General features: G+C 43.3%; 1 protein-coding gene across 1 annotated transcript in view; it reads left to right on the top strand.

The window, feature by feature from the left end:
- The window catches only part of LOC146893664 (ATP-binding cassette sub-family C member 2-like), a 61,781-nt gene that overhangs the window by 9,818 nt on the left and 25,329 nt on the right, over positions 1-26,634 (top strand). Inside the window, exons 3-18 of the mRNA XM_087907878.1 lie at positions 868-993; positions 2,291-2,425; positions 2,599-2,706; positions 3,225-3,280; positions 4,504-4,738; positions 6,672-6,835; positions 8,929-9,106; positions 11,729-11,983; positions 12,981-13,046; positions 15,083-15,220; positions 15,716-15,862; positions 17,920-18,004; positions 18,690-18,756; positions 20,164-20,290; positions 24,672-24,848; positions 26,293-26,460. Of these exons, the coding sequence (XP_087764004.1) occupies positions 868-993; positions 2,291-2,425; positions 2,599-2,706; positions 3,225-3,280; positions 4,504-4,738; positions 6,672-6,835; positions 8,929-9,106; positions 11,729-11,983; positions 12,981-13,046; positions 15,083-15,220; positions 15,716-15,862; positions 17,920-18,004; positions 18,690-18,756; positions 20,164-20,290; positions 24,672-24,848; positions 26,293-26,460 (2,232 nt within the window). The remainder of the gene's footprint in view (positions 1-867; positions 994-2,290; positions 2,426-2,598; positions 2,707-3,224; positions 3,281-4,503; positions 4,739-6,671; positions 6,836-8,928; positions 9,107-11,728; positions 11,984-12,980; positions 13,047-15,082; positions 15,221-15,715; positions 15,863-17,919; positions 18,005-18,689; positions 18,757-20,163; positions 20,291-24,671; positions 24,849-26,292; positions 26,461-26,634) is intronic.

Raw genomic sequence — 26,634 nt, 5'->3', positions numbered from 1 at the left:
GTATGGATATTTTTCTTCTACTTTTTTAAATTAAAGAATATTGTATATTGAACAGATTCCTCCCAAGAATAAACAATTTTACCCTATATTTTCTATAGACGAGTAATTATGAGTTACTTGCTTACCTCTCATGAGGTTATTGGTTAGAAGAGCTGCTTCTAAGCTGTTCATCCACTTGAGTGTGAGCAGAAGTCCTCAGTCTCTCACTGGCTATCACGTACCAGTCTCCTTCCTAACCAAGTGGTCCTTTCCCAGGAGTGCTCTGAGCATCTTCACGACAGGGATAGCGAGCTTCGGGGAACTATTGCTGTGAGAGGGGAGCCAAGACAGAGCAGCAGTGTGGCTTTCTAGGGCTCTGCCACGGAAGCCACACACTATTACATTTACCGTTTTCTTTCTTCTAAGATTTCTTTAAATGTGTATTCATGTCTCTGTATGTGTGCCACATGCTGCAGATATTTAGGAGGCCAGCAGAGGGCATCGAATCCAATGGAATTGGAGTTGCCTTTGTAATCTCTGTGAGCCACCTGTTGTTGCTGCTAGGCACTGTGTAAAGAAAGGAGTAACAGCAGCAGCAACAACAAAATCATTCATACATTTTTAAAACCATCACATCAAAAATGCTTATCATGGCTTAAGTATCCTGTTTTAAAACATGTTCTCACTGTATCCCAGTCTGGCTTTGAGCTCATGATCTTTCTCCCCCAGCTTCCCATGTGCTGGGATTAGTTATTGTGTCAAACTTTGAACTTTATTTTTACTTATTTATTTATTAAGTGTGTTATCTGACTTGCTGTGCGCCGTTGCTGCAAACCATTCTGAGGTCCCGAAAGCCTTCTCAGCAGTGGCATGTCCTGTCTTTTTCAGGTGTTCGTCGTGTTTCTTCTCATTTTGGCAGCCATAGACTTGGGTCTGGCACTCACAGAAGATACTGGACAAGGCGCAATTCCTCCTGTCAGATATACTAATCCAATCCTCTACATATGCACATGGGTAAGGACCAGTACCACTCCCGCCCTGTTATCTTCCTGTAACCCATAAAGAGCTGAAATGCACTCTTCGGGTGTTGAATTAAGCCCAGTTTCACCTGTCTTTTACAAGAATTTACAGAGCAATAGTGCTTGCTTCCCAAGAAGTGAAACAGTTTCTTCTGGTTTTACACTCTAAACTATTGAGCCTTCTCTACTCTTACTTCCTCATTTCTTGCCATCTAAGAACCACAGATGAGATCTAACTTCCATGATGCAAAATAACTTTTAAATGCTGTAAGCATTATTTTTAACTGGCTGATGGCTAATCAGATCGCTGAGTTTAAACTGTATGTAAGTTTGATACACACCTGCAATCCCAGAGGGTGGTGAGTTCTACTCCAACCTCTCTCAAAACAGAGAAGAGAAAGAAGAAAAAAGAAAAGAAGAAACTACTATCTTTCCTGCAGGCATGTTTTATTTGGGGAGAGGCACATACAGTATTGTTTTTAAACGACTGAATAGTTGCTATCATATTAAAAGAGGAAATTGACACAAAACTATTTGGATTTACAAACTTTCTCAAAAAATGAGAAGCTTTGATTTTCCTGTGTTCACTAGAACCTTGGAGTCCCTTGCCCCGCCTTCAGTCAGTACCGTGATCCAACAGTTCTTCCCAGGAATCTTTCTTTGTGACCACTGCTCAGACAGTGGTGTCCTGGAGCTGGCAATAGAACTGACTGGGTTGATTTTTCTCCCAACTCTTCATTCAGTGACATTACTTTGGAAACTGAATCTACGGCAGCAGCACTGTTTACACCAGGACAGCTGACAGTTGCTACCAATCATGGCTTTTCTTCCTCCAGAACAGTGGTTTGCCAGCATAACCTTGGTATAGGATCCAGTGAGATGACACAAGACAAGGCTTCGGGTTTTAAAAGAAAAACGAGTTTCTTAGACCAATAATATAGGACCAAGATACAGTCAACTATATATTCATCAGAATCTGCCTTCTCGATCTAACCACTGCCTGCTATGGATTTCCTTGTGTTCTGAAAATGTTTCCACAATTCTTAAAGTAACTCTACTAAGATTCAATTGCAACACTCTACTTTCTTACTAACTTCTCACCGAAGTGTAGAGATGAAGCTAGAAAGAGGGTTTAATAGCATCAAGGAAGAAATGTAAGCCTGACATTCATGTATTCTCTGCCTGGCCAGATTAGTTTTAAGCCCCCTCTCTTCCACATTCCCTACCACCCTTCCTCCTCCATCCTTGGTGGTAACATTGTGCTTCAACGTTTCCTGTACATTTTCCTCTAGCTCCTGGTTTTAGTGATCCAGCACAGCAGGCAAGGATGCATACAGAGGAACTCTTGGTTCCTGTCCGTATTCTGGATTCTCTCAATTGTCTGCAGCACGTTCCAATTTCAGACTCTGATACGAGCGCTCTTGCAGGTAAGAAGGAAAGCGGGTGTCAATAAGACGTTCTGCCGAGCTCCAGGGTAGAATCCTATCAAAGAGTTAATAATAGTCATTAATCATAAGCATTGGTACACATGGATCGATTAGACTGTGATTATATAAAACAAGTCTTTTTTTTTTTTTTTTTTTTGGCCTCCCACCCACAGGACAGCAAGTCTAACCTGGCCTATTCCTGCCTGTTCTTTGTCTCCTACGGGTTCCAGATCATCATCCTTATTCTGTCAGCCTTTTCAGACTCAAGTGACACCTCACGTGTGAGACTCTAATTACGTTCATTTCATACAGGTTTTAGCTGGCGGGTGCCCGAGCATACATAGCTTGGAGATGTCTGGGTTTCATGAGGTCTCATAAGCCCATAATAAGGTACAGACTGAATATCAGTGGTCCAAAACTCCCCAAATTTGAAACTTTTAAAAAAGTTTGTACAATATTGCAAACTGAAAGAAGTTCAAAGCCTGAAATGCGATTGGTCCCGGGTTTTAGAGAAGGGTTGCTCAGCTTGCACAATAGAATTTTCTAGAGAGAGGAGACTGCTAAGTCTGTGGAAATAGCAACTTCCATGTTCACCTGTAAATGTTCCACACAGGCGGCTACCTCACATACCTATGCCAGAAAACCTGATTGTTGGAGCCTCAGAATGCACGCTGACCAGCCAATGTCAGCGTAACAGCTAGTCTCTAAAGCCGGGTCTAGAAAATCAGTGTCTGATTTTAGAGTCCCATAGAGTTCCTGTTTCCAATTGATTCACTTTTCAACATTTTCTATTTTTCAGAATCCATCATCCACGGCTTCATTTCTGAGTAGCATTACGTTTAGTTGGTATGACAGGTAGGAAGTGTCTGAATTATGGGTTACTTGTGTCCTTATGCACTTACTTCTCGGAAAGTGAAGACAAGCTCAATTTTTTTAAAGTGCCTCCTGTGGCCTCCATTTCTCTTCTCCTTAGAGAGTTTAGGTCAGTTTAATCCGGCCCTTACGTTGGACTGATTAGGATGAGGAGGAGAAACTGGGAGGTAATCATTTTTGGTAGTCTCAGAGTTCCATGAGAGAAACAGGAGACGGCAAGGCGGAGAGGGAGAATGTGGAGGCAGGTGATGTGTATGGGCTTGGAGGGAAAGGAAGACACTCCAGCCTGAGCTACCAGCGGGTCTAGAACAGGGATCCTTGGTCTTTGTAGTCTGTGAACCCTGTGACAGGCTGGTGAGGTCCATAAATGTTTCATGCACACTGGATACAGACTATAAAGATAGTCAGAATGTCTAAAAGGCAAGTTTGTGGGGCTGGAGAGATGGCTCAACAGCCAAGATTCTTGCTGTTCTTTCAGAGGACCTGAATTCGGTTCCCAGCACTCATATTAAGTGGCTCACTTGCTGCTTGTAACTCTGGCTCTAACAGATCTCATGCCTTCAGCATATACAGGCACCTGCACACATGTGCACATGCTCATAATTAAAAGCAAAATAAAAAAGGAAATTTGTGATATAGTAGTAAATGTACTCTAAAATCAATTCACTAAATTTAAATATCTAATGATAGATCTCATAAAGATCCTAATTTGAAAGTAACAATGTTCATATTAGGAAAAAAAGCTAGATTTTAGTTATGAGTTGTCACAAAAAAAGGCGAAATTCATTTTCCATTCATCTTCTCAAGCCCTGAGTTGGAGAGGCCCAATCTAAAGATGCAGTATGAAGGCAGCTGTGAGATCTGCTGCATTTCCTAAGGGCATCATGGAGGTCCCTCAAGGGGATGCCAGAGTGTAGAGAGGCAGTTGTCACTTAAAGGAGAAGGAACGAGAGAAGAAGGTGATGCCTTTGACTTTTGATCCAGTAGAGCCTCTCCCCTTCTGCCTTCCATATGGTCTTCTAATGCGTTCGGTTGTCCCTGTGTTCTGCTGACTCTTCTGTTAGATTAAAGGCCAGGAGATGGATAGTGGAACAGTAGAGAAGCCCTAAACAGCATCCTTCTAGCTCAGATCTGGAGGACAGGCTCGATAGAGGCAGACCAACACAGCACTTAGAGTCTCAGCCTGTGGGTCATTCTTGTTCCAGCACTGTTCTGAAAGGTTACAAGCATCCGTTGACACTAGAAGATGTCTTGGATGTTGACGAAGGGTATAAAACAAAGTCAATGGTAAGCAAGTTTGAAGTGTTCATGACAAAGGACCTGCAGAAAGCCAAGCAGGCTCTTCAGAGGCGGCAGCAGAAGAAGTCCCGGAAGAACCCCGAGGCCACACTACACGGTTTGAACAAGAACCAGAGTCAAAGTCAAGATGTTCTTGTCCTGGTAACTTTAACACAGTGTCTGTGTGAATGTGCTGCATATCTCAGCCAGGAAGTGGTGTCACCTCTGATTTTTCTTGTTTTCATACCACCCTACACTTCTCACTGCACGTTCTGTTAGTGATGTACACAGGTCTAGCAACGCCTGAGTGTTGGATGCATGGGTATGTAATTCCTTTTGGATAAATCCGAAATTTGTCATAGTGTAACAATGATAATAATAGTAATTACTATTAATAATGAAAACATCACTAGGCCTAGGGAGATGAATGGATTAGTGGGTAAAAGCACTTTCCACACGAGCCTGGTGACCTGAGTTTGAATACCTAGAACCTACATGAAAGCTAGCCACAGCAGACCGTGCATATGTAATTCTAGGTACCTACAGGAAATGGGGACAGGAAAATATGCAGATTCTCTGAGGGCTGCTAGCCAGGTGTAAGTGGCAGGGAAGGAATCGTATCTCAAACAAGATAAGAAGGCCAAGACCAACACATGGAGGTAGTCCTTACACCCAGGTGCACAGTGTAGCACACCTGTGACTGACACACAAACATTCTCTCTCTCCACACATGGGCGCGCAAGCACACGTGCGCGTGCGCGCGCGCGCGCACACACACACACACACACACACACACACACACACAGAGTGATTGCTCAGGAAGCTCAGGCAGGAGGATCATAAGTTTGAGAGTGGCTTGGGCAGCATAGTGAGAAGGGAAGGAAGTGGGAGGGAAGGACAGAGAGAAGAGAGGATGATAGAGTGGCTGCTGATTCCCAGGACCACAAACACACAGAGAAAGAGGAGGAGGATAGTGTCGGAGTCGGGAGAGGAAGGGGGAATGCATCACCCCAAGCATTGGAAGCTAGAAGCCTGAATTCAGGTCACCAACAGGGTCATTTTCTCCCTGAAACACGGAGGGGAGAATGATTTCTGCCTTTCCTACTTCTGGTTTAGGCTAGAAATCCTAGGCATTCCTTGGCTAGTGGCTACACCATCCCTCTCACTGTCTCAGTTGTCACACAGCCATCTTAGCCCTGTCTCTTTTCCTCTTATAAGGGCATCAGTCATGCTGAGTTACAGTCTACCTTAAAGAGCAGTTTGCTTACACACACAGATCCTAGTTCCAAAGAAGGGCACATTCTAAGATACTGAGAGTGGGACTTTTTATTACTTGGGGTTCTCTAGAGTATGAATCTCTATCTGTCTGTCTATCTATCTATCTATCTATCTATCTATCTATCTATCTATCTATCTATCTATCGCAATCCCAATGTAGCCATGAGCCTTTCTCAGCATGAGTTTTTAAGCACAAAAACCATGTTCTGGGTTGACACACTTCAGTTAATAAGAACACTTAGCCCGAAGTGGAACTACAGATGCTAAAATGTATGGTTAGGACATTTAGAGACTTTTCCAGAACAATGGGCTTCGATGAATTAGGTCTTTGTTTTTGTTTTGGCAGATGGTACTGCCTACATGCCCTGAGTTTTAGGGACTGAGTGATACTTTCATCATGGAGTCAGTTGTGCTAAGGTCTGGGGCTCTTTTACATACTGAGCTACAACTTCAGACCTTGAGTTTTTGAAACAGTCTTTTTTTATGTAGTTAGGACTGGCCTTGAACTCACTGTGTAGCTCAGGCTGGCCTCAAATGAATGATCCTTCTGTCCTAGCCTCCTGAGTATGGGGACTCCAGTGTCTGTCCATGCTTTTCTTTATGATGTATTCTTTCTAGTTTGGTTGTCTGCTTTTTCAATCCAAAAGTTATGAGTTGGGTGGGAAGAGAAAAGTCAGAAAGTGGGCAGCAATAAGGAGGTGAAGAGAAGATTACAACTGTGCATAGGCCCTCCTGGAGCCTGGAGCCATTCAGAGCACAGTAGGAGGCTTTCACTACATAATTCTATGGACATAGTTGTTTTTGGTTTTATACATAGGAAGAAACTAAAAAGAAGAAAAAGAAGTCTAAGACTACAAAAGACTTCCCCAAGTCCTGGCTGGTGAAGGCCCTCTTCAAAACCTTCTATGCAGTGACCCTGAAATCACTTATATTGAAATTTATACACGATATTCTGATGTTTCTGAATCCACAGTTACTGAAGTGAGTGCCCAGGACTTGCTGTCCTTTCTAGACCTTTGCTGCTACCTTCCCCTGCCCTTTGTGTATGTAGGCAAGAGTATTCATTGGGCTCCTGTTTTGAAAAATACTCCTACTTTTCACCCCCTTTCCTGTTGCAGTGAGTCTGCTTGTTTGCTTCCCAGCCACCCGGCAGTTCAAATCCAAAATAATCACACAGAAACTATATTATTGAAAACACTACTTGGCCCATTAGCTCTAGCTTCTTACTGGCTAACATTTATATATTAATTTAACCCATTTCTAGTAATCTGTGTATTGCCACAGTACTGTGGCTTACCGGGTAAAGTTCCAGCATCTGTCTCCAGCAGGGCTACATAACTTCTCCGTAATTCCTCCTTCTTTCTCCCAGCATTCCATTTAGTTTCCCCCGCCCCACCTACCTCTATTCCCTGTGCAGGCCCAAGACAGTTTCTTTATTAACCAATGGTATTCCCAGCACATAGAGGGGAATCCCACATTACTTTCCGGCTTCGTGTACTTGCAAATCACAAGGCTGCTTTCGAGCTCTCAGATGACACTTCAATCTCTTTCTTTTCTGTGTGCCTCTCCTAAGAGGAGGCCACATACTCATTAGACTTCTTTGTTAAGCTGAACGAGTACGAACTGAGCCACATCTAAGAGGTGGGCGGCGTGCTTCAGAAGAGCAAATGAGTGACTAACTTCCTCTCTTCATAGCCAGCCCCTTTCTTAGAGGTCCAGGGTGCTCATGATTGGCTTTGCAATCTGCCACTGTACAGAGTGAAGGACCAACCAGAGAGCCCTTTATCTCATCTGGGTATGAGCTTGCATTGTCTAAAAATGAGTGAGTTAATATCACTCCCTATGACAGGGCTGAAACATTACATGACATGTGATGTGATGTGTGTGTGTGTGTGTGTGTGTGTGTGTGTGAGAGAGAGAGAGAGAGAGAGAGAGAGAGAGAGAGAGAGAGAGAGAGAGAGAGAGAGAGAGATTTCTCTAAAGATCTTTTTTCCCACCTTTTTGGAGTCTCTCTATGTAGCCTAGGCTGGCTGACATTAAATTCTTAGTCTCTTCCCTTAGCCCCCGAGTACTGGGAATGCATGCTTTAGGGTTACTATTATTTTGATGAAACATCATGACCAAGCAAGTTGTGGAGGAAAGGGTTTATTTGGCTACACTTCCACACCATACTCCAACAGTGAAAGAAGTCAAACCCAGAATTCAAGCAGGACAAGGATGATGAGGCAGATGCTGATGAAGGGGCCATGGAGAGGTGATTCTCCTCACGGCTTGCTCAGCCTACTTTCCTATAGAACCCAGGACCACCAGGCCAGGGATGGAACTACCCACAGTGGACTAAACCCTCCCCCATCAATTGCTAATTAAGAAAAATTTCCAGCCAGGCATTGTGGCACATGCCTTTAATCCCAGCAGTTGGGAGGCAGACAGGCAGATCTCTGTGAGTTCAAGACCAGCCTGGTCTACAAAGTGAGTTCCAGGGGCTGGAGAGATGGCTTAGAGGTTAAGAGCACTGACTGCTCTTCCAGAGGTCCTGAGTTCAATTCCCAGCAACCACATGGTGGCTCATAGCCATCTGTAATGAGATCTGGTGCCCTCTTCTGGCATGCAAGCAGGTATGGAAGGAATGTTGTATACATAATAAATAAATAAATCTTAAAAAAAAAAATAAGTGAGTTCCAGGAAAGCCATGGTTGTTAAACACAGAAGCCCTGTCTTGAAAAACAAGAAAGAAAGAAAGAAAGAAAGAAAGAAAGAAAGAAAGAAAGAAAGAAGGGAGGAAGAGGGAGAGAGGGAGGGAGGGAGGGAGGGAGGGAGGGAGGGAGGGAAGGAAAGGAAATTAAAGAAAAGAAAAGAAAAAAGAAAAGGAAAGGAAAATTTCCTACACCCACTTAGAGCCTGATCATTTTAATTGAGGTTCCTCCTGTCAGGTGACTTTAGCTTGTGTCAGAGACAATTTTGGTTGTGTTGTTACCTGTAGTGCAAGAGTGAGATTTTAGCTGGGCATGAATAGAAGAAGGAGTCCTTGGGGGTCTAATGAGTGAGTGTCACTTTATTTGGTTTTGTTCCTGCAGATTTCTCATTGCCTTTGTGAGCGACCCTGGCACATACGCGTGGGTTGGATTTGTCTCTGCAATCCTAATGTTTGTCGTGAGTCTCATCCAGTCTTTCTGCCTTCAGAGTTACTTTCAGTTTTGTTTCGTGTTGGGAATGAGTGTACGGACAACTGTTATGGCTTCTGTATATAGGAAGGTAAGTGATTATGTCAAGTATAGCCAAAAAAAGAAAAAGGAAAAGGAAAAGAAAAAAATCAAACCCAAGAAAAAAAAACAATAAATATGAACATTTATTCCAAGGTTGAGAAAAATTTGATAGAAATAAAAATTAATATCAAAACTTAATTTTGATTAGTTATAAGGTTCCTCTAAATCCTTATTTGGAAACTAAAAAATGAAGTGTGTTCATGATACTGAGCACCCTAGGGAGAAGCTAGCAAGCTGCCTGGGGTCTGCTACTTGGCTCTGAAGGCTCAGACACACATTCTCATTGCCTGTCCCCACAAAATGGAAAGCCTAAGGAAATAAGGTAAAGTCAGAGAAGAAGGTGCTGAGGGGCACACTCTTAAAACCATCAATATTTAATTTTTAAAGTATTTTTGTTTTGTTTTATTTTATGTGCATGGATGTTTTGTTTGAATGTATGTTCGCCATATGTGTGTCTGATGCTTGTGGGAGCAAGAAGAAAGCCTCGTATCGCCCTGAACTGGGGTTACAGACATTTGTAAGCCTCCATATGGAGAGTGAGAATTGAATCTGAGTCCTCAAGCAGTCAGTGCCCTTAACCACTGAACCATCAACTTTAATTCAAATACTTACTAGCATGAGTTCAAAGACCTGGTATATCTGTCCCACAGCAGATCTTACTAGGGGCATTAGAGTGCTGCGTGAGTCACGGCCCCATCACCCTAGAATATATTTTTCCCAGAAATTTCTTTTTCTGGTTCTTTCTTCTCATGAGGGTTTATGGTTTTGTTTTGGGGGCGCTGATGATCACACTTGGAATCTTCTCTATGCTACACAAATGTGCTACCACTGAGCTACCTCCAGCCTAGTAATTCCTTTTTCTATCTTTATCAGGTACCAAACCTTCCTCTGCCTATTTACTTACTTACTTACTTACTTATTTCAATTACATACTTGCATTACTGAGTTCTGTAGGTTTGGGAGGTGTTCTATTTGCTTGAGATGATTTTGCTCATCTTTCTCTGATACATGGTTAAAATTTTTAAATTGCATTTATGTGTGTGTGTGTATATTTGTGTGTAGGTATATGCATTATTGTGTGTTGTGTAAGTGTGTTGTGTGTATAAGTATGTGTGGGTATATGTGTGTGTATAGGGATATGTGGGAAGGTATGTCTGTACATATGTATATTGTGTATGTATGTGTAGGTGAGAGAGAAACTTGCACGGGTGGGTTTTGAGGATCAAACCCAGGTTGACAGGCTTGGTGGCAAGTGTTATTACCTGCGAAGTCATCTCTCTGGACTTGATATCAATCAATTAAAGCAACCAGGACAGTTCTTCAGGACAGGCTCTCTACTTTTTAAAATTCTGATTCGTGACAAGTTGACACTGAAAACAACCATACTCACACACAGAGGCTTACTCTTAGTTATAAATGCCCAGCCTTAGCTTGGCTTGTGTCTTGCCTGCTTTTTTAAAACTTGAACTAACCTGTCTACTTTTTCCCTCTGGGCTTTCATCTTTCTTACTTCCGTGTATCTTACTTCCACTCTTACTTTGTGGCTATTGGGTGCCTGAGTGGCTGGGCCCTGACGCCCTCCTTACCTTCTTCACTCATTGCTCCTCCCTACAACTTCCTGCCTGCTGGTTGCGGGAGCATCTCCTGATCACAGGTGAATTTTATTTAATCAAACACATCTTTGCATCGTCAAACAAATGTTCCAGAGCATAAACAAAAGTAACACGCTTAAAAATGATATTCTACAACACCAGTACCTTTCTAGGCTTTTGAGATATCTAACTTCTATTGCACCACAGTTTTAAAAAATTCAAGCATTATCAAGGAGGACAAGAATTTTTAGAATGGAGAGGAAAACTGCAGAGGTCACACATCTGAAGTTATGTGCTCTCTTGCTGTTCACAGACAAGTTCTACATGTCTGAATCTCACAGTATAGGCTTTCTGCTTTCATGTTAGGGAGAACAAGAGACTAATACTCACATCGCTGTTCCTTACTATGCCTTACAGAAGTAGCCGAAGTAGCTTACATCTGTACTCTCGGCACCTGGGAAGTTGAGGCAGGAGGATTGCTGGAAGTTCATAGCCAGACTGAATCAACAATGCTCCTTCTCTTTCTGCATCTTTAATTTCCTCATTTTCTCCCATTCTCCAATATTGAATTGACTATGATACAATAGTGAAATGGATAGATGTAGACTTTGTCACCACAGTTACATCTGAGAAATAAATAAAAAATATATACCTAAGGTAAAGAAAGAGTTACCTGTAGACTGTTAGAGGTTGCAAAAAGAAGTCACTCTTATAAATGTCGAAGTCTGGGTAGTCCTTTTAAAAGTTGCATTTAAGTTGATACCAAAAGATAGATGGGAATTTTCTGGGCAAAGAAGTGTATAGGTGGGCGGGGTTGAATGAAGGTGAAAACAGACAAACAAGTGGTCAAAAATGAGGTTAACACCGTGTGTTAAGATTTGAATGGGAAGCTGTGGCCCCAGAGAGAAGGTGTGTCCATGTGGAGCCCATTCTTCTATTATTCCCTCCTTTCCTGAGGTCCTCCTCTCCCCATTCCCTTTGTCTTATCTGCTGACCCCAGTCCTATTCTTTATTTTTAGGCTCTGAAGCTATCTAACTTGGCCAGGAGGCAGTACACCATTGGAGAGACCGTGAACTTGATGTCTGTCGATGCCCAGAAGCTAATGGATGTGACCAACTACATTCAATTGACGTGGTCAACCGCTTTACAGATTGTCTTGTCCATCTACTTCCTGTGGAGAGAGTTGGGACCTTCAGTCTTAGCAGGTGTTGGGGTAATGGTTCTCCTTATCCCAGTCAACGCAGTACTGGCTACCAAGAACAGGAATATTCAGGTAAAGAAATAGTTACCAGTGTGCATGTGCCTTTTCAACAGTCAAACTCTGACTTACATTGCTAATTCTTAGAGGGAACTGGAGGAGGGAAAAGCTTATGGGAGACTTTCTGCCATCCCAAATGTGCTTGGCTTTTTCTATCTTCCCTTTTGGTCTCTGATCACTTAGTTTATAGTCCCACCCCCCACCCCGCAATGCTGAGCTTCTTCCAGAAGGGACTTTTTTTTTTTTTTTTTTTTAAATCTTGCTTCTTCACCATAGCAAAAATAAACCAACCACCCATAGCAGTTCCATGGGTAATTCCACCTTTCCTTTATGTCCTGGCTGCCCCTTGCTGTTACCAGGTGGGAGTCCTCCAAGCATACATGGTCCTCAGCTCTGCCAGGAATCACAGTAGTGGTGGACTCCCTAGCGCCTGTGATCTATTCATTCATTTGCTTTATGTTCATTTAGTAGCAAATATCGTCTTAAAACTCTTCATTTCACGTTTTGCCGAGAGCACAGCAAGGAATCAGACAAGCATCCTACTGTCAGGGTGGAGAGATAGACAACAATACAATAAAGAAACGAGTCATGATGAGTACCACACAGAGAACTGAACACAAAACGATAGTGGGAGGGTAGTTTTCAGTCAGGCCAAAGACGTCCGCGGAGAGCTGGGCATCTGAAACCAAGCTCTGACCGGCAGGTACATCCTGACAACGGAGGAGGGAGATTTGGGGACAGCAAGGGGAGAACATTCTGGAGATAGAGTACAGTCAGGCAAAGGAGGGCAGATAGGAATACACTTGGCATCTATCAGGGGCAGAAAGAGGCAGGGACAGAAGAAACAGAATGGGAAATGGCAAGAGTTGGAGAGAAACCAATGCCATCCCGGGGCACCTCAAGTTCTGATGAGATGGCAGCCACCTTTCCCACTGGTGTCTACCATTAGCCGCAAACTTGGAGCTTCTCTTGCGGAAGTTCAGTTTGGTTTTATTTTTCTTTCTCTTGGCAGGTCAAAAATATGAAGTATAAAGACAAGCGGTTAAAAATCATGAATGAGATTCTCAGTGGAATTAAGGTAAAGACAAAGAAAAGGCTAACAGAGAAAATCCTCTGGGTACAGTAAGAGAGGCAGTGACTGATTCAGCTGTTGAGTGTCATGTGATTTCTGATTCGTTTACCCACAAGTCTCCTGTTTCCTCTTCTATCGCTAACCCTTCCAGACACTTTTGAACCTTGATTTCTATTTGTTTACCCTAAATTGTTTGTCTTTACATTTTACTGTAGAAATGTTTTTAAATAAATTTTAATTTATCTAACAATTTTATAAATAACAAATTTTGACTACACTTATCCCCCCCCCTCTTATCCCCTCTTATCCCCTTCTAAGCCCTCTGAACCCTTTCTTCTAGACATACCCTCTCTAATTTCCTATCTGTAAATATACAGAAAGCCCCCTGAGTTTAACTAGGATTATTTGCATGCACATGAGCATAGAGTTGTTTGCTCAGTTATAGAAATTTGCCACCGGAAGGCAAACTAGCAGTCATTTGTAGTGAGGAGCTGCGGGAAGGCCTGATTTTCATCCCGTCTGGCTCCCGCACGGCTAGCTTAGCCCCAGAAATAATAACACACAAATTGTATTCATTTAAACACTGTCTGGCCCATTATCTCTAGAGAGTTAGTTACTGGGTAACTCTCACATTTTGATTAACCCATTTCTAATAATCTGTGTAGGACCACGAGGCGGTGGCTAACCGGAAAAGATTCAGCATGTCTGACCTGGTGGCTGGCTCCATGGCGTCTGCCTCTTTGCCCTCTTCCCAGCATTCTGCTCTGTGTACTCCACCTACCTAATTTTCTGTCGTATCAGAGGGCCAAGGCAGTCTCTTTATTAACCAATAAAAATAACATATAACAGAAGGTCCACCTACATCAGCCATTAACTACCGATAGCTGCTCAGGTTAGAGCGAGCCCTCTGAGCTTCCCTCCCCTCCCCATGGTGGAAGGTTGACAGGCCCAGTCAGTCCCTAATGACGGCTGCTGTGGGCTCCTGAGGGCAGTGTCCTTGTCAAGCACAGAAAACAGTGTTCTGCGGTACCCCCCATCTTCCGGCTCTCACATCGTTTCTGCTCCTCCATCTTTCACGATGTTCCCTGGGCCCTGGAAGCAGGAGAGCAGTGATTTGGAAGCACTGCTTAGGGCTGAGCCTCGCTTAGTAGTCACCTGTTCTCAGCATTTTGACCAACTGTGAGTCTGCAGTAACTGCTGACTCTGGCAAAGAGAAGCTTCATGGAGGAAGCTGAGAGCAGCACCAGTCTGTGGGTACGAATGTGAACACTTAGAAGTTCCATTAGAAAACAATAGTAGTGGGGCCCCCTAAGGCGTTGACCTTCACAACCATTAGTTTTTTATTTTTATTTTTTTTAAAGAAAATTTTGTTTTATTTTTACATCTCTTTCCATCCCTCCCTCTGTCCCTCCTTCCTTTCCTCCCCCGTGTGTGTGTGTGTGTGTGTGTGTGTGTGTATGTGTGTGAGTGTGTGTGTGCGCATGTGAGTGCAAATGCCCATGAAGGTCAGGGCTGTCAGACCCGTTGAAACTGTTTCAGTTTCTTCGAGCTCAGACATTCTGCCACCTCCCTGACACAGTCTATTAGTGAAGCCTTCCACAGGGATTCTTTCTACTAGTTCCCACGTTGCTAAAATGGATACAGTACTCTACAAAAGGGGGGTGATTGTTTCACCTCGATTTGCTCCAAAATTTTCAAGCTCTAACATAGGAAGTTCTATGTCTTGGCAAATCTATTTGGATAGGCAAACGAGGAGAGTTTGTTGAAAAATTAATTGAAGTGAAGTATGTGTGTGTGTGTGTGTGTGTGTGTGTGTGTGTGTGTGTGTGTGTGTGTGTGAGAGAGAGAGAGAGAGAGAGAGAGAGAGAGAGAGAGAGAGAGATGCTCTGAATTTACCAGGTTGTTAGTAAATACAAGCTACTTCTCTATAATCTAGATTTCCCCTATTCTTTTGGTAATTTATCCTAAAATAAGAGTGGACCATATGTACCTGGTGCCCTTTCAGACAACAATGTGAATTTTGCTATTCTCTGACCCATTAGATCCTGAAATATTTTGCCTGGGAACCTTCATTCAGAGACCAAGTCCTCAGCCTTCGAAAGAAAGAACTCAAGAATTTGCTATTGTTTGGTCAACTGCAGACTGTTATAGTCTTCATCTTGCATTTAACTCCAGTCCTGGTGAGTGGGAGGGGTATGGACTGAGGTCATATTCCGAGAAGAAAAGTCTGTTCCTAGTAGACTCCAGCCATCTCTAGACTCAGTCACTAGATTCGGGGAATTTATCCCCCTTCCTCAAACTCCTACAACCCCAACTCTTGCTCTACCCTGCATGTACTGTTGGGTGATCTAGTAGCCACTAGTGAGGTTTCAGGATGTTCATCATGGATGAGGACTCCAGGAATCACTTACATAGTAGGACTTGTCTTTATGGGGAAAGCAATGCGGATGTGTTGAAAGAGAAGGCCCAAGCTCTGACCTTAGGAATCCGTTCATTGAATTTGTCCCCTTGTGGGAGGTATTTCTTCCTCTTCCTCTGCTAGGACTATTTTCTTATGGGTAATGTGAAGAGATTGGGGTAGTCCCTGACGTTCCTGATTACAGTGCTCCTGAAGCTTGGCACAGAGGTCTTTGGTCCATTTTAGCGTGGGTTTCTCATGGCCTTATTCTTCCTAGGTGTCTGTGATCACCTTTTCTGTTTATGTCATGGTGGACAGCAACAATGTTTTGAGTGCAGAGAAGGCTTTCACCTCCATCACCCTCTTCAACATCCTTCGATTTCCTCTTGCCACGCTCCCTATGGTGATCTCTTCAATGCTCCAGGTACCTAAGAGCTCCACTGCTACCTGCTTAGTTGCCTTGTGGTACAGATTACTAGCCTTCTTTATCTTATGTTGAGCACCTGCTGGTAATGGTTAAATTAAAAGTTCATCTGGTTTCTGGAGACCAATGATTGATCTTAGTAAAACTGTAAGTCCTCTGAGCCCCAGTTTAAAATATGGATAATCATACTAACCTCATCAGCTTCACAGGGAGACGGTCTTACAAAGGCATTTAGTGAGATTATTATGACTATGCCTGGTCAGAGCCGCTTCCCCAGACTAGCTTCTCTCTTGTTTTTCTAAAGCTCTTGAGGCATTGACATACCCTTAGGTAAATAATGGCACAAAACAAAACAAAACCCTGTCTTTGCATGAACCTATGTGATAATAAGTTTGGGAGCCTCAAGCTGAGGCATGTCTTATGTTCTGAAAACTGAACATAGTCACTGAGAACATAGGTACCATGAACTAGACCTTAAGAGTCAGTCCAAAGGATAAATGGGAGACTGACAATTGGGCTAGAATGTTGGGGTACGGAGTCGACCGGCATTCCTTTGAGAGGTATCAAGTTCAGACACCTCTGGCCTTAAGAAGGACTGAATTCAAACAGAAGCCCTTCTTTCTGTCTTAGAGAGAATAAATAAAGGAGACCCACTTGGCCAGGAAAGCAATCGTGCTCTCCTTTAGATATAGTCTATTGTGCACACAACACAAGTAAGATCAGTCAAGGTGCTCACTCCCTTCTCCTTTTCACGAAACGTTGACACCAAACCAAAAAAAGGCCCGACAAAGTCGTAACACGGGCTGTAGGACATTGTTTCTGAGGTGTTGACCCACGAAGCAGCTGGATCAACAGTTAAGGTTCCATGCTTTGTCAGGGGCTGAATATCTGTGGGAAACAATCTGATGACAGCTCTCCTAGAAGACAGGAAGGCAATGAAAAGCATCCAAGTGATTACTCCTTGAAAACCTCCCAAGTCCTTCTGTTCTAGCAATTTCAGAGTATTGTAGATCATCTCAATACCAGATGGATGTCTTATTAAGGCAGAGACTCAATCAAATAGGGGCAAGACTGGGCCCAGTTACCAGAAGTAGGTAGAAGTTAGGGCTCTGTCATAGAAGAAAGTGGCAAACAGGTTCTGGAAACAAGAGCAAAGTTTGGAGAGAAATAGCCATAGAGTTGAAAGCCAAGTCTCTGAAAGCTGAAATACTGTCTTTATATACTTCCGTTTAGTGTGGGACAGTTTGCAGGGCTGGGGTATGATGGGATAGCTTGTAGGGCTGAGGTATGATGGTATGGCTTGCAGGGCTGAGGTATGATGGGATGGCTTGCAGGGCTGAGGTGTGATGGACAGCTTTCAGGGCTGAAGTATGGCTGGATCTGTAGGTCCCAACTGTAGCCAATCCATGGCTAATAGCAAAGTGAAAATCAGTTCCCTGCTTGTGTTTGATACCGAATTCCTTTTTTCCCCTTAGCTTTATTTCCATAAGGCCAAGTCTTTTTTTTTTTATGATTTTTTTACTTATTCTTTGATAATTTTATACACTAGATTTTAAGTATATTCTTTCCTTTCCCCGTCTTTCCACATTCTCTCCCATCTCCTTACCCACCCAATTTCATGTTCTTAAAGTTTCTCTTAAAAACAAAAACAAAAAGTCAAAACAAAGCAAAAAAAACAACCAAACAAACAAACAAAAAACAATTTAGGGTGATGGTGACCCATGCCTTTAGTCCCAGCACTTAGGAGGGAGAAGCAGGCAAATCTCATGAGTTTGAGGCTAGCCTGATCTGCACAGTGAGTTCCAGGATAGCCAGGATTACACAGAGAAACTCTTTCTTGATAAACCAAACCAAACCAACCAAGCAAACAAACCAAAACTATGGAGTCCATGTGTGCTGGCTGTGTTACTGAGTGCTCTGTTCTTAGGATCGCTATGGAGTCCATGTGTGTTGGCTGTGTTACTGAGGGCTCTGTTCTTAGGATCGCTATGGAGTCCATGTGTGCTGGCTGTGTTACTGAGTGCTCTGTTCTTCGGAACGCTTGTGCTCTTTTCTAGGCCAGTGTTTCTGTAGAACGGTTAGAGAAGTACTTGGGAGGGGAAGACTTGGACATCTCCGCCATTCGCCATGTCAGCAACTTTGGTAAACACATTTGGAAATTATTTTTGCAAATTATTCATCGCGCTGGCTCCGTACTATTTACAGGCAGGAGCTTAACCGCAGCAGCTAATGAAAAGGAAGAGCTACGGAGTCCATCTTAAATTGATTAGACTTATATCACCAGCAATCCAAGCTATGTTGTCACCTAAAGGAAAGCGTTTAGCCAGATTTCTTAGCAGAACACAGTTAGCTGTTCTGAGATAAACAGGGAGTCGTGCAAGTGACGTAGAAAACAGAAATCAGGCTGGATAGGGGTTGGGAAGGTAGCTTAGAGGTGAAAGAGCAGATCGGTTATGAATTGGAAGGCATCCATAGCCAGAGTGAACAGTAGATCTGGAGTCTCAAGTGGGGAGGACTTAACTAAGAAAGTAGAGCTCACACAGAGGACTAGGTGATAGAGGGTCAGGGGTGTGTTGTGGGGGGGCAGGGCATCTAGAGGTCCGAGGAATCTGAGCTCCCCCTTCTAGGTCCCAACAGGCAGGTCACTTTGAGTCTCATCCTGGCAACTCTCATTGCCTCCTGCTGGTAGCAGCTCAGGAACTAACAGAGGTGTTTTCAGGGGCTGACAGAGGAGTCAGAGGCGCATGCATGCCAAGGAAAGGCTGGCGGCCACATGAGGATCTGCCTGTAACTAAAGAGAGGGCTCTTTCTCTTATCTTATCAACAGATAAAGCTGTGCAGTTTTCAGAGGCCTATTTTACTTGGGACCGGGACTTGGACCCAACAATCCGAGAGTGAGTTTGTCCCCTTGCTTTCTCGCTTTCTTAGGACCCTCCTGCCCTCTCTTATTCTTGGAAAATTCTGTACAGTGGAACACCAGAAAAGACTATGTTGTGTTCGCTTGGATACTGGTTTAGGCTAGACCCTGGAGGGAGGAGCCGAGAGCAGAGGTCCAGCCTTCTCCCATGTGTGTAGTTCTGCTTTCATGCTGCGAGTCTACGTCTCTTCAGTTGAGAATCCATGAAGATGTTTGTGCCCCCCAGAAAATAGGTGGAGAAAGTACATGTCCTGAACTTCAGCTTCTCTCCCCAGACTAGACGAGGGGAACTATTGCCATAGATTTCAGAGCTGCCTGTGTCAGTACACACCAGCCATGTCAGCACCAGGAGGTCCAAGCAAGAGTATCATGAGTTTGAGACCAGTTTGGGCTATCTGGCAAGACTTTGCCTAATATAAGGGGGGGCACTATTGTAGCTACTGTTGTGAGTGCACTGCTGTATGTAGGGTACCTGTTAAGACCTCACTGTTTAAAAAGACTCCAGACCCTCTGTTCACTCTGGCTATGAATGCCTTCTGATTCAGAACCTGTGTGTCCTCACACCCCATGCAAAGAACTCTATGACTCCCTACTCTTTTCTTCTATTACTATAGCCTTGAAATGCACTCTGGGGTCAGTAACAGGATTAGTCAGAGCCAAGGCCATTGCCCTAAACCTCCCAGCCCAGAACTTTCCTTTGTAGAAAGGAAACTGCACGTAGTTACCGCTTCACTGCTGCCATCCAGAGTAGGTTTAGAAAGACTGTGTGGCAGCTTCCTGATGCTCCAACTGCTTTAGGGACTCAAAATAGTCAAGGTGGCACAGAGAGTTCCTGGGATTCTAGCCCCAGGTAGACCCCTCCCCATCCAGAGAAGCCAGACCTTCAGGGTTAGGTTAGGGTTAGGTAAAGAATTTGCTTCCAGCAGGTATCACCCAAAGAATAGAGAAATCTGGGAAACATTAAGCAACAAGTTTAGTTTAGAAGCAAAATCCAACTCTTACTCCAGAAAAAGTGACCTTTCAAAATTGCCCAACCCAGCAGTGTCAGAGTTGAGACCTGAACCAGATCAGGTGCCTAGGCTCCAGAGAGGGTGTTGTCCAACCATTGGTCCTCAGAGAACCACCCCTAGGATAACTTGGACTGCTATAAACTCACCCTTGACACTGACTGTTTTAATGAGTTTGAGAGCTAGAATTCATTCTTCAGTATCTCAGAACTTAAGAATAATAAAGAAGCACTTTGGGGTCTTATACACCCATGGCAAAATTTCTAGTCTTGAGGGGGAAATGACCTAAAAACAGATTTCTTGTAGAAGCCAAGAAAAGTGGCTTGAACTACTGCTTCCACCCACCCATTTCCTTCATAAATACTCCTCTCTTTCAGTGTGAACCTGGACATAAAGCCAGGCCAGCTGGTGGCTGTCGTGGGCACTGTAGGCTCTGGGAAATCCTCTTTGGTGTCAGCCATGCTGGGAGAAATGGAAAATGTACATGGGCACATCACTATCAAGGTGAGTGGAGAAGACCTCTGACCCCAAACGTGGGCCTTAGTGCTCTTTCCCCATTTGGGACAGTCCACTCATGCACGAGGTCCTGGAGACATCTGGTATAATTGTGGACTGTAGATTCTCTGCCTCTCCCCAGTCCTATACAAACAGACTCTGGTTATAGAACCTAACATTATAAAATATCTGACATTCAAATGAGCTGTCCATGTGATTCCCATATGCATACCAAGGTATTGAAACTGTTGACTAGAGATGTCTTCCTTAACAGTGTAGGCATTTCCGCTGTAAATAGACATGTGTGTCTGACAGCCCCCCATCTACTAAAATGTGCAATAAAAGTTGTAACATGAGGGCCGGCTTGTTGGGGTATCTGTTCCCGCCCAGTACCCCACAACTGGCAAGCCCCAAAGGAAAATCAATCACACAGAGATCTCTATAAGTTATAAAGCTGATTGGCCCATTAGGTCAGGCTACTTATTAGCTCTTATAACTTATGTTACCCCATTATTCTTATCTACCTTAGCCACATGGGCTCAGTACCTTTCTCAGTGTGACAGCTTACATGTTGCCTCTTCGGTGGTCTGGACAGGAATGGCAGAGGAACCTCCCTGCTTCCCAGAATTCTCCTGTTCTCATTGCATCACCTCTACTTCCTGTCTGGTTTTCCTGCCTATACTGCCTGCCTGGCCAATCAGCGTTTTATTAAAATATGATTGATAGAATACAGACAATTCTCCCGCATCATTTCCCTCTTTTTTTTTTAAACAAAGGAAAATACTCATAGTCCATTTGTTGGGAATGTGGGCGTAGTATTTCAGGCTACTTCCTGCTGGTTGGGGGCGCTGATAATCTTATGGGGCCCTAAAGAAAATTTAGAGGTATAATCAAGTCCTGACTGGAGTATCCTGTGAGTCTTGATCATCTCAGGCAGCAGACTTGAATCTGTTCTGGATGTAGAACTCTGTCATCTGGGCCATCTATTCCTGTCAGAGATTTTTCAGGTGGTCTCCCTTGGTCAAAGGTGATTTTTCTTAACTCTGAATAAATCCAGAGCCTCTCGTTTTCTGTGGAAACAAAAGCAAAATCTCTTCTCCAAAGTAACATACCTTTTGACTTCAATTTTGAAGCCAAGGTATTTTCAAAATGCCTATCTTGGATTAATTCTGCAGCATTTATAAACAAAAGTATTTTAGCAGCTGTTTCTCCTTCCTCAGCATTCAAACAATTCAAGGAGAGCATAATAGCATACAGTATCAAGATTTTCTGTGTATTTTCCATCTTTATTTTAACCTCTATTTCTTTTATTTTTACTTTTGAGACAGGTTCTCTGTATATCTTTGTCCTGGAATAACTCTGTAGACCAGGCTGTCCTTGAACTCACAGAGATCCCTCTGTCTCTGCCTCCCCAGTGCTGGCATTAAAGGTGTATGCTACCACAGCTTGAATTCACAGAGATCTGTCTCTGCCTCCCAGGCATTGGGATTAAAGATGTGTGCTACCACACCTTGAACTCACAGAGGTCAATCTACCTCTACCCCTTGAAGTCACAGAGGTCAATATGCCTCTGCCTCCCAGGCATTGGGATTAACGGTGTGTACCACCACACCCTGTTTCTCCCTTTCTTTCTTTTTTATTTTTAATAATGACTTTAACCTTTAGCCTGCATATATTTTTAACACACTGTAAACCATTTAGAGGTTTTCTTCCTCTTTGAATCTCTCTTTACTGTATATCTCTCTTTTTCTGACCACATGAGCCTAAAACCATGGCTTTGACGGCTGGATCTAGGCCATTCCTTAGCTTTCCAGCCTCATGGCAGAGGTACTGCTGAAGCCATTTTTATTGCCACAACTCTATGGCGTTTCAACGTCCTTGCTAGCAAGCAAGCTGCAGCATTCTGCTCACAGACCACACTTAGTCAGAATGCCTGCCTGAAAGAGTCAGAGTTTGCCCTGGCAGGACAGTCCAGAAAGCCGGCATTTTAAAACAGCGCAGCGCAGCTTTTTTCCTGCTATGGCTGAAAACCGAAAAGCATGCGTTCAGCTTTTGATCAACACCATTTAAGTGTTTCGTGGCAGGACCTCTTAAAAGAGCTGCAAAGTTTTGCAGCTAAAGCTGAGTCAGGAACTCTCTCTTAGATGAGAGTACTTGCTTGCCTCTAGCAAGCAGAGCAGAACCGAAAAATTGCTGCTACCAAGAAAACATGCTTTATTCTATTCTTTCCCAAGCTTTCTCAGGCTTTCTGTGGATTCAGTTATCCACGTGAGCGCCATATGTAACATGAAGGCCGGCTTGTTGGGGTTTCTGTCCTGCCCAGTACCCCATAGCCGGCAAGCCCAAAGAAAATCACACACAGGACTCCATAAGGTTATAAACTGATTGGCCCATCAGGTCAAGCTCCTTATTAGTCCTTGTAACTTACATTAATCCATTATCATTATCTATGTTAGCACATGGCTCCGTACCTTTCTCAGCTGGGCAAGTTACATGTTGCCTCTTCGGTGGTCTGCACAGGAGTGCCAGAGGAAGCTTTCTGTTTTCCCAGAATTCTCCTGTTCTCATTGTATCACCTCTACTTCTGTCTGGTTTTCCCGCCTATACTGCCTGCCTGGCCAATCAGTGTTTTATTAAAATATGATTGACAGAATACAGACAATTCTCCCACATCAAAAAGTAAAAGGACCTAGGAGAAAGTTTTAAGAGGCTCCCCAAACCTAACTTTGAAGGACTAGAGAGATGGCTCAGCAGTTACTGGGTTTGATTCCTAGCACCCACAGGGTAGCTCACAACCATCTGTAGCTCCAGTTCCAAGGGATGCAGTACACTTCTGATTCTTTGGACACAAGACATTCATGTGGTGTACATACACACAAATAGGCAAAACACTTAAATACATAAAATAAAAATAAAATCAATCTTTAAACAACAGCAAACTTAACTTTGTAACCAGAGTACCAACAATAAACAATAATGAAATCTGTAATGTAATGTAATCTATAAAATCAACACTGGCATTTGTACCTAACATCATGATTAGTCTTGAGCCCTCACCATCACTAGAGATGGGAACTAAACCTTATACAGACTAGGCAAATGCTCCACCTCTTCGTGTTCCAGCCGTCTCTTTGCTTCAATCCCTACCCCTGCCCCGTGTGTGCATGTGTGTACTTGTGCCCCAGTGTGCATGTTAAGAAGATGACCTCAGATGCCTCTCTTTTTTGTTGTTTACTACTATGGGTACCAGACTAGCTGACCCACAAGGCCCCAGAAGGGAGTCTACTGCCTGTGGTTCCCAATTGCCCTTAGGAACACTGACATCATAGACATATTCTACTGTGTCCAGCTTTACATGGGATCTTGGGATTAACCATCTCCACCATCCCCTATTCTTGCTTTTTGTTTTGAAATAGGTTGTAGCCTGTCTCAGAGTGTAGTCAAGGCAGGCCTTGTGTTTGTGGTCTGCCGCCTCAGAGCTCCTGAGTAGCTTTTATGACAGGCGTGTGTCACAGTGCACAGCTCACCTCCTTTTTTGAGAGCAAGAACTTTAAATACGTTTCCTCAAACACAATACTAATTATGGTTTATTGGTTTATTTGTTTGAAACCAGAGGAAAGTGGTTTCATGACATTTTCATCAACTCTTTGAACTTCTCCTCTGAGTTATATTTACAGAAAATCGTAACCAATTTTCAATCATTAAACCAGCCTATTTGGACCACGAAGAACTTTTCAACCTCTTTGAAGGCTTTCTTTTTAATTTTGAGAAAGTTTGTGCCTAGTTGCTTGACACTAACCTGTTTGGAAACACTGAAGAATCATTTCCTCTTCCACAGTATGACGAGGTTACTCGCTTGTTTATCAGTCTCCAATGAGCCAATATACATTTTTTAAAAATGTACTATAGCAGAGACAGCTACAGATTTAACTTTGTCTCCTAATTCCTTTTGGGAGACTTTTGATTGTTAACCCACAGCTCAGTTATTTTTCAAACCCAGGCATTGCTCAGCCTCTGTCCCTGTGGTGTTGATTTTAGCAACTTGAGTTTTCTTCCTAGTGAGTCAGCTAAGCCACTGAAAGGGCTAGCTAACATTGTATTAGTTCCAACCAAGCCATTGGATTTGACTAAAACCCTGTTCTGAGCAGCATGCCCATTCCTTCTAATTTTCAGGGTCAAGGAAAGAAAATGATGCTATTAGAAGGTGTGCAGGGAGGATGGTTTGGTGGTTGAACACTGGGTCTAACTTCCTGATTCTCACATTAATAAACACCTGATACTTGGGAAGCCTGGGGTACAGCTCTCCAAACCTAAGCTCTGCTGGGTCCTTGCCACTCTTAGCTCCAGCCTCTAACTGTGACTGTCACCTGGTTTGATCCTTCCCATCTAGGGCACCACAGCCTATGTCCCTCAGCAGTCCTGGATTCAGAATGGGACCATCAAAGACAACATCCTCTTTGGATCAGAATTCAATGAAAAGAAGTACCAGCAAGTTCTTGAAGCTTGTGCTCTCCTCCCAGACTTGGAGATGTTGCCTGGAAGAGACATGGCTGAGATTGGAGAGAAGGTACTTGGGGCAAGGGACCTTGAAGGGTACAGAAATAACTGAAGAAAAACAATGAGGATGATAGGGAAAAGTGTGTTAATAAATATGATAGTCACAAGCACACAAAACATGTTTGTAAGACTGCATACTTTATATAAGTCATGATCCAACTATGTAACCTTGACTGACCTGGAGCTTGTTATGTATGTCAGGCTGGCCTCAGACTCACAGAGAACCTGTCTCTGCTACCCAGGTTCTAGGATTAAAAGTCTGCACCACCAGAACTGGCCTCCAATGTTTTAAACATTGTACCTGAAAACATATATAAGAATTTATAATCTGAATCAAAGCTAATAAGGCAAAGGAATCAAGAGACTGAGTTTATTATAATGACCCAGAGTTGACTTGTGCCATTAAATATCTTTAATAAAAACTGATTTTAGACCAGGCGGTGGTGGTGCATGCATTTAATCCCATTACTTGGGAGGCAGAGGCAGATCTCTATGAATTCAAGGCCAGCCTGTTCTACAGAGTGAGTTTCAAGAAAGCCAAGGCTACACTGAGAAACTCTTGTCTCGAAAAACAAACAAACAAAAAGCTGATTTTAGCCAGGCGTGGTGGCACAGCTTTAATCTCAGCACTTGGGAGGCAGAAGTAGGCAAATCTCTGAGTTTGGGGCCACCCTGGCCTACAGAGTGAGTTCTAAACAGCCAGGGCTATACAGAAAAACCCTGTCTAGAAAACAACAGCAAAAGATTTGTTTAAAAAAAAGAAAAAGAGAAAGAATTGATTTGAATAACTATATTACATCCATTGAATATATATAGCATAATTTACTTAGAAAATTTTGATTATTACATGTTTAAAATATTTTATCCTCCCCCCAACCCACCCCCCCTTTTTTTTTCTAGAACGGTTGTGTCTGTAGCTTTGGAGCCTGTCCCAGAATTAGCTCTTGTAGACCAGGCTGGCCTCAAACTCACAGAGATCCACCTGCCCCTGCCTCCTGGGTGCTGGGATTAAAGGCGTGCGCCACTACCAACTGACTCCTTTCCCCCCTTTAAAAAGTGAACATATCAATCCTCTGAGGGCAAGGACCCTGAGGCACTAGGAGATGAGTGGAAATACAATTCTAGAGTTGTCTTTTCCTCGAAGTCAGGAGCCATTGATTGAATGACTAAGTGGCAGAGACTCTGACTTTGTGTTAGCTCCACTTTCTCAGGGTAGAGAGTGTCAGAAGTAGTCAATAAGAAAGCTACATGGTAGAGAACAGTAAGTCGGACATGACTAATCATTTGGGCTAAGGTTATTTGTTTGAATAGAAATGACTTGTTTATATAAAGGAACAGGACATTTGAAAGCCATTAAACCTTACCGAGGCAAATGCCTTTCTTTTCCCCTCTGTGTCAGACTGTGCAGAGGGGGACTAGGGCATGCTGCTCAAAAGGACTTATTTCTTCTTCAGGGCATAAATCTCAGCGGTGGTCAGAAGCAGCGAGTCAGCCTGGCCAGAGCTACCTATCAGAACACAGACATCTATATTCTAGACGACCCCCTATCGGCTGTGGATTCTCATGTGGGGAAACACATTTTCGATAAGGTTGTGGGCCCCAATGGCATATTGAAAGGCAAGGTAAGAAGTTATCCAATGGTGAAGGCAGGAAGGGAGGGCTTGGGGTGTTGTCATACACATCTCAGAACAGTATGTCCTGAAGAAGATTTTCTTATTATCTTCTTCCTGTCAGACTGGTCTCATTAAAGTCTGTCCCTTGAAGGTTCTAATTGTGAAGTCATGGCCTATCCTGAA

The sequence above is a fragment of the Myodes glareolus genome, chromosome 7, assembly GCF_982192425.1.
Source record: "Myodes glareolus chromosome 7, mMyoGla1.1, whole genome shotgun sequence".
Classification (NCBI taxonomy): domain Eukaryota; kingdom Metazoa; phylum Chordata; class Mammalia; order Rodentia; family Cricetidae; genus Myodes; species Myodes glareolus.
Note: the sequence above shows the minus strand (reverse complement) of the source record. Positions and strands in the feature narration are given on the sequence as shown.